The sequence below is a fragment of the Pan paniscus genome, chromosome 1 (assembly GCF_029289425.2).
Source record: "Pan paniscus chromosome 1, NHGRI_mPanPan1-v2.0_pri, whole genome shotgun sequence".
In the NCBI taxonomy this organism is placed as follows: Eukaryota; Metazoa; Chordata; class Mammalia; order Primates; family Hominidae; genus Pan; species Pan paniscus.
In genome coordinates, this window is record NC_073249.2 from 175744554 (window position 1) to 175759042 (window position 14489).

At 37.5% G+C, this 14489-nt stretch overlaps 1 protein-coding gene across 3 annotated transcripts in view; it reads right to left on the reverse strand.

Moving 5' to 3' along the window:
- Positions 1-14489, reverse strand: part of C1H1orf185 (chromosome 1 C1orf185 homolog) — a 54767-nt gene that overhangs the window by 36931 nt on the left and 3347 nt on the right. For all 3 annotated transcript variants that reach the window (XR_008619971.1, XR_008619970.1, XM_003829564.3), the window contains exons 2-3: positions 7494-7599; positions 1275-1410 (exon numbers count right to left, since the gene is read on the reverse strand). Coding sequence is in view for 1 of the 3 variants with exons in the window: in XM_003829564.3 (XP_003829612.1) it covers positions 1275-1410; positions 7494-7599 (242 nt within the window). In the remaining 2 variants the exon portion in view is untranslated. The remainder of the gene's footprint in view (positions 1-1274; positions 1411-7493; positions 7600-14489) is intronic.

Consider the following 14489-nt stretch of genomic DNA (forward strand, 5'->3'; position numbering starts at 1 on the left):
TGTCCTTTGTTCTCTTTCTTCCCGACAAACTTCTCTTCATTTCTTAAAACCCAGTTCAAAATGTCTTCTCTGTGAAGCCCTCCTCAATTCAGCCTTTTTTGTCTGCACTTCTTCAACTTTGTGAGCTCTTATCATATGATGTTGTACTTATTTAGTTTATGTATTTTTCTTCTCTACTGATTTTGAGCTCATCTAGGGCTGGGCTCATATCTTATTTGTTTATATAGCCTCAGTAGCAAAACTAGTGCTGATGTATACAAAGTACTCAACAAATGTGTTTGTTTTTGAGACAGGGTCTTGCTGTCACCTAGGCTGGAGTGCAGTAGCGCAGTCATAGCTCACTGCAACTTCAAACTCCTGTACTTAAAGGATCCTCCTGCCTCAGCCTCCTGAACAACTAGGACTACAGGCATGAGCCACTACATCCAACTACTTTTTTATTTTTAAAATTTTTATAGAGATGGGGTTTCGCTGTGTTGCCTGGGCTGGTTTCCAGTTCCTGGGCTCAAGCAATCCTCCCGCCCTTGGCTTCCCAAAGTGCTGGGATTGCAGGCATGAGCTGCCATGGCCAGCCAGCAAATGTTTGTTAAATCAATGAACACCGAGTACAACTTGAGTTGAATACTCAAGATATATAGTGAAACTCTGACAACCTATCAGAGTTTATCTATCTACAAAACAAACACTGTTTTGCTTAGCTATTGTAGTTTTAGTCTCTGCCTTTTTTTCCTTTGTTCATTTAGCATTGTGTTGACGCTTACCATATCACACAAATTTAATTAGGTGTCTGCCTTTCTCACTTGTACTACACATATACCTTGAAGGTAGGTGCCATATCTTACTATCTTCAATAAAGGGGCCCAGAGGAGCTTGGAATATAGTAAAGGCTTAGTACATCATTGTCAAAGTGAATTTAATTTCAATTGCTATGGTTAGGCTATCTGGAGTATCTCTTATCTCCAGATCTTTTTCCTTTGACAAGCCTGGTAATTTTGCTTTCAGTTTTTCTTATGCCATTTATCTTTATCCCTATAGCAATCCCAATATGTGGAATGCAGGTTGTTGGGCTAGAGATATGAAGATACAACTGTAGAAGGTGATATATTTTCATTTAGCTTTTCAGTTTTCCTATAGTATAAACTCTAACTAGTTTGTCCCTCAAATTAAAAAATAATAGTGGATTCTCTGTCCTTCAGATTTTAAGACAGCAATGCTAATAACATGGTATCAAAATAAATTATTTGAAAAGATTACTATAAAATATTACACCCTACCTGTAATTGGAATCTCCCAGTATGAAAATTTCGAGAAATAAAAACACACTGAGAATGAGATTTAATCTTTGCCATTGATGGTCTTTGCCTGCATCTCTCATCAATTGCTTTAAATTTGGAATTTTGAAATATTTCTCTGAAAAATATTTTATAAAGAATATTATTAAACCTGAGTTAGATTATAAAACAATTAAAATCATTATTTCCAATATTTATACATAAAGCTTTAAAATCAGAATAAATACATTATAGCATATTTATTTTTAAAAGCACAAGTCAATTTACATACTCCCTACTCATATGTTAGATTTCATTACATCTATTTTATTCATAGAATATAAATTAAGCCACTTATTTTATTCATGAAATGTAAATTAAGTTATGTATGCAGGGCTATTATTTTCAGTTTGAATATTAGCCAGGAGTCTTTGATATACTTCTTTCTGGTTGTGAGAAAATTAGTTGGCTTTAATGTTAATTAGCCTTTTCATAAAATTATCCTTAATGGTGAGGGAAATTAAATAAAATGCAACTCATTGGTCAATTTTGGTATTTAATCATATTTCTGGCAAAAAGTAAGAGGGGCTGGTGCGGTGGCTTACGCCTGTAATCCCAGCACTTTGGGAGGTCAAGGCGGGCGGATCACTTGAGGTCAGGAGTTCAAGATCAGCTTGGCCAACATGGTGAAACCCTGTCTCTACTAAAAACACACACAAAAAAATTAGCTGGGCATGGTAGCACATGCCTGTAATCCCAGCTACTAGGGTGGCTGAGGCAGGAGAGTTGCTTGAACTCAGGAGGTAGAGGTTGCAGTGAGCCTAGATTGTATCACTACACTCCAGCCTGGGTGACAGAGTGAGACCCTGCCTCAAAAATAAATAAATAAGAGGAAGAAAACTGAATTGACTCACAATGGAAGAGTACCGTAATCTTTTCTTATCCATGCAACCACAAGTAAGTGAGAGAGAGTTAAAGAAAAGAAAGCAGCAAGTAAAATCTCAGATGATCAAAGACAGTTAAGTATAAGGGAATGTAGTTTCAAACAGTCATTCTCAACTTAAGGATTTAAAGAACAATGGAATATTTTTCAGTATTGAAAAGAAAGAAATGAGCTATTAAGGCATGAAAAGACATGGAGGAAACTTACATGTGTATTACTAAAGTAAAAGAGGTCAATCTTAAAAGCTACATACTATATGATTCCAACTATATGACATTCTGGAAAAGGCAAAACTATGGAGACAGTAAAAGGATCACTGGTTGCCAGGAGTTAGGGGGAGGGAGGGATGAATAGATGGACCATAAAGGACTTTTAGGGCAGTGAAAATACTCTGTGTGATACTATAATGGTGGATTTTACACATTCATCGAAACCCACAGAATATACAACACCAAGAGTGAACCCTAATGTAAACTATAAAATATGGGTGATAGTGATGTGTTAATGTAGATTCATCAATTGTAAACTCCTCCCAAATAATAATAATAATGCTCATTGCCATTTCTTCTTTCAGAGGTACTAGAATATTTCCAAATTAATTCAAGAGATCATATTATGTTAATGAGGCATTAACAATTAGGATTCACTTATTCATTGAATTCAATTCTCAACAAATATTTATTGAGTATTTACTAAGTGCCAGGCTTTATGCTGGGTGTTGTATATGTAGTGGTAGGAGGAAAAAGAACAGCCCCCTGCCCTCATGGAACTCTCATTGCTTCCATCGAGCTTAAATACTAGAAAAGAAGACAGACATTAATAACATAATCACAAGAAAATGAAAAATTACTAGAGTGGAAATTGCTGTCAAGGAAAGCTACCTGGTATTGTGGATGTAACTAAGGGAATTAACCTGGTTAGAGAGGTCAGGGAAGCCTTTATTATTAAGGTAGGGATGATTTAACTGGGCATCTGAAGAAACAGCAGTAGTTATTAGGTAGAATGTGGTGGAAGAGGGGACATGTGAAAGTAAGTATATTTTAGACAGAGAGAATATCATATACAAAGACCTACTGGCCAGATTAAGACAATGTAACAGAAACACAGAAAGCAGGAGGGAAAGTGGGAGATGAGATTGGGGAATATGCGTGGGGGTAGACCATGTAAGCCCTTAAAAGTTTTATCTTTAAACCAAAGGCAATGAAAAGTCCTTTAAAATATAGTGAGTGTGGGGTAGAAGGGTAGTTTGGGCTGGGCGTAGTGGTGCACGCTTGTAATCCCAGCACTTTGGGAGGCCGAGGAGGGCGGATCACCTAAGGTCAGGAGTTCGAGATCAACCTGGCCAACATAGCAAAACCCTGTCTCTACTAAAAATACAAAAATTAGCTGGATGTGTTGGCATGCACCTGTAGTCCCAGCTACTCAGGAGGCTGTGGCAGGAGAATTGCTTGAACCTGGGAGGCGGAGGTTGCAGCGAGCCAAGATCACACCACTGCACTCCAGCCTGGTGACAGATCAAGACTCCGTTTCAAAAAAAAAAAAAAAAAAGGGTAGGGTGACTTGATCAGATTTGCCCTTGGAGAACATCTGGTAGAAGTGTGGAGAAAAGATTAAATGAGTACGATACTGAAGGTGGAGTCAATTTTAACTTCTTTTGCAGTAGTCTCTGTGGGGGATAATGAGAACTTGGATAGGATGGTGGCAGTGGTAAAGGAGATAATTGAGTAGATATGAGCAATATATGAAGTAAGGTAAATAGAATTTAGTGATAGTTTGAGTTTAGTGGGAGTGGGGAGATTCAAGGATGTCTTTCATTTTTATCACCAGCCCCCTAAATTGCTCCTCCCTTTCATCATCTCCTTGTCTCAGTAAATGGCTGAGCTTAACTGAGCTGAGTAAAGTATAAACTACGTATCTGCTTACGGCAAAAAGTTATGCGTCAGCATTAACTCTGCCATTTTCATCCAATCTGTCAACAAGATCTGCTGACTCTACCTGCAAAACCTATCCCAGATCCAACTCCATCTTTTCATCTCCTCTACTTCCATATTAGTGCAAGACACCGTAAACTCTCACCCTGACTCTGCAATAGTCTCCTGACTTGTCTCTCTGCTTTCACTCTTGCTCCATTAAAATTCAGCCTTCATAGAGACATAAAGATATTTTAAAAATATCTTTAAAAGTGTAAATCAGAACTCTCATACATTGCTAGTGAGAGTGTATATACACTTCTGCAAAGTGTTTGGCCGTTTCTAATAAAGCTAATCATATGATCCAACAATTCTAGTTTTAGGTATTTACCTAAGAAAAGTGAAAGTACTTGTACTTTATATGTACAAGATTTACACAAGAATGTTTATGGCAGCCATTTTCCTAAGAGCTAAAAACAAAATGACCCCAATGTCCATTAACAAAAGAATAGATAAACCAAGGTATATTCATAAAATGGAATATTACTCAATAAAACAATGAACTATGGATGGATAAATGAAATATAAATGAATCTAAAAATATTATTATCATTTTGAGACAGAGTCTTGCTCTGTTGCCCAGGCTCGAGTGCAGTGGCACAATCTCGGCTCACTGCAACCTCTGCCATCTGGGTTCAAGTGATTCTCCTGCCTCAGCCTCCCAAGTAGCTGGGATTACAGGCATGAACGACCATGCCCGATTAATTTTTGTACTTTTAGTAGAGTCAGGGTTTCACTGTTCACTGGTCTCCAACTCCTGACCTCAAGAGATCTGCCAGCCTCAGCCTCCCAAGGTGTTGGGATTACAGACGTCAGCCACTGCACCCGGCCTCAAAAATATTATGTTGAGTGAAAAAAACAGACATAAAAAGTCCATTATGATACAAGAACGGGCAAAATTAATCTGTGGTGATAGAAACCTGAATAATTCTTTCCTCTGAGGTAGGAGGTCAGGAGTGATGCCTGGAAAGGAGCATGAGGGAACTTTCTAGGGCAGTGAAAAGCTCTATATCTTGATAGAGTGGTGGTTACATAGGTGTATATTTGTTGAAACTGATAGCTGTACATTTCAAATCTATGCAGTTTCTTGTATGTAAACTATACCTCAATTTTAAACAGTTATTAAAATGTAAATCAGCTATAGGATAGTCTTTATTTACTTATTTATTTTTGAGACAGAGTCTCGCTTGTCACCCAGGCTGGAGTGCAGTGGTGGGATCTTGGCTCACTGCAATCTCTGCCTTCAGGGTTCAAGCAATTCTCATGTCTCAGCCTCCCAGGTAGCTGGGGTTACAGGCGTGCACCAGCATTCCTGGCTAATTTTTGTGTTTTTAATAGAGACAAAGTTTTGCCATGATGGCCAGGCTGGTCTCGAACTCTTAGCCTCAAGTGATCCACCTGCCTTGGCCTCCCAAAGTGCTGGGATTACAGACGTGAGTCACCGCACCAGGTCTAGGATAGTCTTTAAAATGGAGATAATATTACTTTTACCTCATGGGGCTAAGTCTGAATGAGATAACATATGAAGCATTTATAACAGTGCCTATTTAGAAAGCAGTCAGTGTTAGCTATTACGATGACGGTGCTATTCCCCTTGTTTAGAAACTGCCAATGGCACAAATAAAATCCAACTCCATATGCTAGCCTACAAATTCTTAAGTGATCTGGCTCTTACATGTCTCTTCAATTTCATGATTGTTTCCCTTTCTCACTGCAGATTATTCACATTGGCCTTCTTTCTGTTTGTTAAACATGTCAAGACCATTCCTTAGGGTCTTTGTATTTGCTCTGCTTTCAGTTTAGACAGCTCTTGCACAAAGTCTTCACATGTTTGGTTCCTTCTAACTCAGATCTTAGATTAAATACAACCTACCTTAGTACACACATATCCTGACTACTTTATTTGTTCATTATCTGTCCCCTGCTAGTGGCATTGCAAATCTATGAAACAGAAACTTTTTAAACTTGTTCACAGTTGTAACCTCAATACCTAGAACAATGGCAAGCACCTAATAAATATTTGTTGGAAGAACGAAGAAGTGAATAATTTCTAGGTTTCTGACTTCTGAATGTAGATGGGTAGTGTGTATTCATTTGCAACAAGGAACACTGGAAGACTGTGTGGGAAGATTATGTTACAATTTATATATTTTAAACATTAGACAAGGCAAACACTGAATTTATGTATGTATGTATGTATTTTTGAGATGGAGTTTCACTCTTTTCACCCAGGCTGTAGTGCAATGGCACAATCTCGGCTCACTGCAACCTCCGCATCCTGGGTTCAAGCAATTCTCCTGTCTTAGCCTCCCGAGCAGCTGGGACTACAGGTGTGTGCCACTACATCTGGCTAACTTTGTTTATCGTTAGTAGAGAGAGGGTTTCACCATTTTGGCCAGGCTAGTCTCAAACTCCTGACCCCAGGTGATCCGTCCGCTTTGGCCTCCCAAAGTGCTGAGATTACAGGTGTGAGCCACGGCACCCGGCCTGAAATGATTTAATAATTAGAAACAGCAAATTTTACAGTTGAAAGGAATTAAGGTGTCAAATGATCTTTTTCTGTTTCTGGCAAAAGACTACTTTCAGACCATACCAGGGCATTCTGTCAGCTTTTTTCTTAAATATCTCCTAAAGAAAAAGTTTCTTTCCTTTTCTATAATGTTTTCAATCTCTAAAACTCAGGGTCAATTTTTAAAAACGTTTTCACCTACCATTACAATCAAACCTATGTCTTCTAGAAAATAAAGGCCGGGTGTGGTGGCTCATGCCTGTAATCCCAGCACTTTGGGAGGCCGAGGCGGGCGGATCGTCTGAGGTCAGGAGTTCAAGACCAGCCTGGCCAACATGGTGAAACCCCGTCTCTACTAAAAATACAAAAACAGGCAGGCGTCGTGGTGCGAACCCGTAATCCCAGCTACCCGGGAGGCTGAGGCAGGAGAATCACTTGAACCCAGGAGGTGGAGTTTGCAGTGAGCCAAGATCGCGCCACTGCACTCCAGCCTGGGCGACAGAGCAAGACTCTGTCTCAAGAAAAGCAAAAAAAAAAAAAAAAAAAGAAAGAAAGAAAAGAAAGTAGGTCTTGTTATCCTTCAAAATTTTAATGCATGAACATTCCTATCACCAGTACTTCTTTTTTCAGGCTACTTAAAAATGTAAAGCCTTCCGTCCCCAACCAAAGGGTCTATAACCAAATCCCAAACTACACAATCAATACTATCATAGTTATTTAAGTTTACTTCCATTTGAAAAAGTCCTTTATTGAATTTTTAAAAGAAAAAAAGGTTAAAGAAATATTTGAATAATCCTTACCTTCGTTTGCAAATCAGGAACCACAAAGCTGATGCCAAAGCAAAGAAACCAATTCCCAAAGTGACAGCACCAGCAGCCACAAAATAGGTCAAGTAATTAAAAAAACCTATACAAACAAATTACAAAAGATTATTTCATGCATGTATTTTTATTCTCTAGGTAAAACTGAATGATAAACTTCAAATGATATAGCATGTTGTAGTGTTAAGACATTAACCAGGAGATTGGGAGATGGGAATTCTAGTCCTATGCAATTCTAATAAACTCCAAGACCCTGGATTAGAGAATTACACAGGGCCTCCTGATGATTATGGCCCAGGGCACATTTCTTTGATGATGCCAATATTTGAAACCTAGGTTTCGTTTGTGTTTGTACAGCTGCCACCGCCTTGTTATCTGTTTTTCTTCCTTCTCAGTCTAGCTTTTTTTTTTTTTCCCTCCCGTATCATTCCTGGCAGGCCTCCAACATAAGACTTTTTAAGATTTTCATTTTAAGATTTGTGTTATCAATCTCTATAAGGAGGCAGATAAGAGTAATAAAGTAACAAATATGAGGAATTTTTAAGATCTTAGAAATCTTTACAAGTTTTATCTAAAAGGTAAAATGAGGATGGGCGTGGCGGCTCATGCCTGTAATCCCAACACTTTGGGAGACTGAGGCGGAAGGATCTTGAAGCCAGGAGTTGGATACCAGCCCAGCCATAGAGTGAAATACCATCTCTACAAAAAGTTAAAAAACAATTAACCAGGGGCAGGGCGCCGTGGCTCACGCCTGTAATCCCAGCACTTTGGGAGGCTGAGACGGGCAGAGCACCTGAGGTCAGGAGTTCGAGACCAGCCTGGCCAACATGGTGAAACCCTGTCTCTACTAAAAATACAGAAATTAGCCGGGCATGGTGGTACATGCCTGTAGTCCCAGCTACTCGGGAGGCTGAGGCAGGAGAATCACTGGAACCTGGGAGGTGGAAGTTGTAGTAAACTGAGATAGCACCACTGCACTCGAGCCTGAGACTCCGTCTCAAAAAAAAATTAACCAGGTGTGATGGCATTTGCCTGTTAGTCCCAGCTACTCAGGAGGCTGAGGCGGGAGGATTGCTTGAGCCCAGGAATTTGAGATTACAGTGAACTAAAATTGCTCCACTGCACTCTAGCCTGGGCAACAAAGCAAAACCTGTCTCTCAAAAAAAAAAAAAAGAAAGAAAGAAAGAAAGAAAGCTAAATGAAAGCAATATAAAGTAAAAGTATATCAACAATTTTATAATTGGAAAAACCTATAGGAATTATATGATATTACCCTTTATTTTACAGATGGTAAAATTGAGGTCCACGAAAGAAAAGTAATAAACTAAGGTTATGCAGCAAATTAAAGCCAGACCTCTGGGTTTTTTTCCCTATTATCTTATCCCTGCTACAAATTATCATAATTCTAGTATGTATTAAAAATAATTAGGAATGAAGAAGGCTTGGGGTAATTATAGGTTGGTCAAGTCTTCCTTAAGATTCTGAAAGCTGCATAAAGTAAACCGTAGAAAGCTTTCAAAAAACAAAAGAAGGAAAGAAAGCTTTCTGTTTTTTTGTTTTGTTTTGTTTTTGTTTTGAGTGAGACGCTCTGTCACCCAGGCTGGAGTACAGTGGGGAGATCTCGGCTCACTGCAACCTCCGACTCCTGGGTTCAAGCGATTCTCCTGCCTCACCCTCCCAAGTAGCTGGGACTACAGGTGCACACCACCACGCTGGGCTAATTTTTGTATTTTTAGTAGACACGGGGTTTTACCATGTTGGCCAGGCTGGTTTCTAACTCCTGACCTCAAGTGATTCACCCACCTCAGCCTCCCGCAGTGCTGGGATTACAGGCGTAAGCCATCACGCTCAGCCGAGAAAGAAAGCTTTCATAGGAGGCTTTATAGAACTTGAACCTTAAGACAACTGAGGAGTATATTATTTTGGGAAAAGATTGAGTATAAAACTAATTGAAGATCTTTGTGTGAATATATTATCAAGTTCCACTAAGAATATGACATGATAAAGATTTTTGTCGTTTCCATATTTTTATTGTTTTCTAAGTAATTTCCAGCTTCAAGATAGTGCCTGTCAAATCTTAGTTTTCTTTGAGATCAGAAATGTCTACATTCAGGAATTAATTAGTGGTACAAAAAGGTTATATAAGGTTATTTCTCAAAGTGATACTTTTAATATAAAAACTCCAAGTGCCCCAAATTAGGAAATCAATTAAATAAGTTATAATGATGCTATATATGAAAAATATATCTAACATTTATACTGCAAATACTATATGCCAGGCACTATTCAAAGTGCTTTATAAACATTAACTTATTTACTTCTCCAAATTCTATAAGTTAAATACTATGATTTCTGCACTTTACATATGAGAAAACAGATGAGTCAAATTGAGGCTAAATAGCTTTCTCAAAAGAACAGAACTGGTAAGTGGGGGAATAGTAGTAATTTAAATGTTGCTAAGGGACTTTATCATCTAGATTGGGTAAGGAATAGAGGCAGTGAATATCTTTAGATTTTTATTTTTAGAAAAACAGTTAAGTATAGATGTTAAAAATTTAAGGGTAACCAAAGCAATCTACAGATTCAATACAATCCCTATCAAAATAACAATGAAATTCTTCACAGAAATAGGAAAAAATTCTAAAATGTGTATGAAACCACAAAACACCCTGAATAGCTAAAGCAATCCTGAGGGGGAAAAAAAGTTGGAGGTATCACACTATCTGACTTCAAAATGTACTACAATGCTATAATAAGCAAAACAGCATAGCATTGGCATAAAAAACAGAAACATAGGCCAATGGAACAGGATGGAGAACCCAGAAATAAATCTACATGTCTACAGCCAACTGATTTTTGCCAAAGTGCCAGGAACACTCACCGGAGAAAGAACAACCTCTTGTGGGGAAAACTGGCTATCCACCTGCAGAAGACCCTTATCTTTCACCATATACAAAAATCAACTCAAAATGGATTAAAGACTTAAATGTAAGAGCCCAAACTATAAAACAACTAGAAAAAAAAATAGGGGAAATGCTTCAGGACATTGGTTTGAGAAAAGATTTTATGAATAAGACCTCAAAAGCACAAATAACAAAAGCAAAAATAGATAAATGAGATTATATCAAACTAAAAAGCTTCTGCACAGCAAAGGAAACAATCAACAAAGTGAAGAGACAACTTGTAGAATGGCAGGAAATATCTGCAAACCATTCGTCTGACAAGGGATTAATATTTAAAATATACAAGGAACTCAACTCAGCATCAAAGAAACATAATCTGATTAAAAATGGGAAGATGATCTGAATAGACATTTCTCAAAGGACGTACAAATGACCAACAGGTATATGAAAAAATGTTCAGCATCACTATCATCAGGGAAACGCGAATCAAAACCACAATGAGATATTATCTTACCCTAGTTAGAACGGCTATTATCAAAAAGACAAAAAATAACAAATGCTGGCAAGGATGCAGAGAAAGGGGAACCCTTATAGACTGTTGGTGAGAATGCAAAATAGTACAGCCATTATGAAAAACAATACGGAGTTTTCTCAAAAACCTAAAAATAAAACTACCACGTGATTCAGCAATTCCACTTCTGCGTATATATTTAAAGGAAAGGAAAGGAAATCAGTAAAGTGACATCTGTACCCCTGTATTTGTTGCAGCATTATTCACGATAGCCAAGATATGGAATCAATCTAGGTGTCCATCAATAAATGACTGAATAAAGAAAATGTGGTATATATACACAATGGAGTATTATTCAGTCCTAATAACAAATGAAACATTTGCAGCAACATGGATGGGACTGGAAGTCATAAGTGAAATAAGCCAGGAACAGAAAGACAAAAATTGTACGTTCTCATTCATATGTGGGAGCTTAAAAAGGGGATCTCAGGAAGAAGAGAGTAAAATGGTGGTTACCAGAGACTGGGAAGGGAGTGGGGGAAGGGAGGATGATGAGAAGTTGGTTAATGGGTACAAACATACAGTTAGAAGGAATATGTTCTCTAATGTTTGATGGCAGAGCAGGGTGACAACAATTAACAATAATGTATTATATATTTCAAAATAGCTAGAAGATAAGAATTGTAATGTTCTAAATACAAACATAAATGTGTGAGGTGAGGGATAGCCCAATAACCCTGGTTTGAGTATTACACATTGTACACATGTATCAAAATATCACACTGTACCCCATAAATGTGCACAATTACATCAATTAAAAAAAACCAAAATTTTAAGAGTATCATAAAAGAGAATCTAAATGGCCAATAAACATGTAAAAATGTTATTAATCATTAAGGAAGTGAAAATTAAACCACAATGAGATACTATGACCACTATATACAGTGCCTAAAATGAAAAAGAAAATATGAAGTACTGGCAAGGAGGCAGAGTAGCCTGAACTCTCATTCACTGGTGGTGAGAATGTAATTTGGTAAAATACTTTAAAAAACTGTTTAGTATTATTATGAAAGCTGAACACATGCATACTTACGATCCAGCAATTCAAGTCTTAGACAAATACCCAACTGAGGAGCATACGTGTGTTCACAAAAACATGTACTAAAATATTTATAGGAGCACTACTTGACATAGCCCACAAATTGGAAACTGTCCAAATGCCAATCAATAGTTGAATGGATAAATTTAAAAGTTGAATTAATTAAAGAAAACAAAATATTTACAGCAATGAGAAAGAATAAACTACAACTATGCACAACATGATAAATTTTATAAACGTAATGCTGAGCAAAAGAAGGCAGACATAAAGTTCAAACACCGACATCAGGGGGAGTTCTGGGATGTTGGTAATGTTCTGTTTCTTGATCTGGATGTTGCTTCTATAGGTCTGTTGACTGAAACTTCATCAAACTTACCACTTATGACTTATCAATAAACTAGATCTATATGTGTCAGTATGAATAAAACTGAAAAAATAATATAAAAAAGCAAGTTCTATAAATGTATATTCAATGATTCCAATTATGTACTGATTTCACTTATGCACATTTAAAGAAAACATAAAATAATACTATTTTTAACAATTAAATATTTAAAAAGTATTAAAGTACACCAAATTTTAGTATTAGTTGTCTTTTGGTGGGGAAAGCGGTGGATGGCACTGTGGATAGAACACAAACTTAGACTTTATCTATAATATTTCATTGGTTTTTCTTTTCTTAAACACTTTTTTAGACTAGCCAAGTGCAGTAGTGATGAGAGAAGAAAGAACTGAACAAGGAGTTCGATCTGCAACTGACTGTGCACAATCAATTAAGACTCACTGCCTTCGGAGCAGCCTTTTATGGAGTGGCGGGTAAGTGGAGGGTCTCTCTATATTGCCCAGGCTGGTCTTGAACTCCTGGCCTCAAGTGATCCTTCCATCTCAGCTTCCTGAGTAGCTGAGATTACAGGCATGAGCCACCATGCCCAATATTTCATTTCTTTAAAAAAATTACAGATCTGGGCCAGGCGTGGTGGCTCATGCCTGTAATCCCAGCATTTTGGGAGGCTGAGGTGGGCGGATCACAAGGTCAGGAGATCAAAACCATCCTGGCCAACACGGTGAAACCCTGTCTCTACTAAAAATACAAAAAATTAGCTGAGCATGGTGGCGTGTGCCTGTAATCCCAGCTACTCGGGAGGCTGAGGCAGGGGAGTCGCTTGAACCAGGGAGTTGGAGGTTGCAGTGAGCGGAGATTGCACCACTGCACTCCAGCCTGGTGACAGAGCAAGACCCTGTCTCAAAAAAAAAAAAAAAAAAAAAAAAAAAAAAAAAAAAAAAAAAAAATTACAGATCTGAAGCTTAGATGAACAAAAAAATGTTCATTTATGAGGAGATTACATGGGTGTTTACTATTCTTTTTCCTTTTCCTTTTTCTGCTTTTTTCCAATATGTATTGGAGACAAGGCCTGACTCTGTTGCCCAGGCTGGAATGCAGTGGCACAATCATAGCTCACTATAGCCTTGAGCTCCTGGGGCTCAAGCAATCCTCTGATCCTCCCGCCTTGGCCTCCCAAGTAACTAGGACTACAGGCACATGCCACCATTCCTGGCTAATCTTTTTAATTTTTTTAGAGACAGAGTCTCACTTTTTTGCCAAGGCCGATTTCCTTTTCTCAAATATTTAAAAAATATAGACATAATATAATCTCAATTTTGTTTTAAAAAAAAAGAGAGATAGGGAGAGAGAGAGCAAAAACTATTTGTATAAAGAAAACAATCAACTTTGGTTATTCCTGGGGTAAGGGCTTATAGGTACAATTTTCACTCTAGACCTTTCTATATATCAAATTTTCTACCATGAATATCTTAGAAAAATCAGAAAAAATTTTTTTAAATTTTCATATATAATTCCTGACTCATCTATTTAGATATTACAAGTCTCCTTGTAGCACCTTCTATATTTTTATCACTGTGTTTATAGCCCACTTAGCTTTCACCTCTGAGAATCTCTGCCCTCCTACCTTTCCTCTCCTTAAAAATTCTCTATTAGGACAGAAAATAGGTGTGATTAGTACACCATTCCAGCCCCTGGTTTAAATGAATCATTTACCTCTCAGGGGAATTGCAATGAGATATAAAGAACATGAAAGTTTCCAAAACATTTTACCACGGGAAGGAAAAATTACATATTTGCTAATACCTTCAGTGAGTGTCACTTTCTGTCTAAATCAATTTGTAAAATGAGAAGGCTTGACTGTGTGATCACTAAGTTCTGCTCCTATTCTAAAGGTTTAGTCAATATATATCATAAAGTCGTATTATATACAAAGATAGTATTTTTACTTTTTTGACTCCACTCTTAAGTATCCTATCTAAAGCAACTCCCCACTTTCAATAGTCACTCTTTGTATCACTCTATTTCTTTGTCTTTAATAATAATCATTAATAATATTCTTTATTTATTGGTTTATTGTCTGTTGTCTGTCTTCTTAGAACCACTATAGTATTCTCAGAGT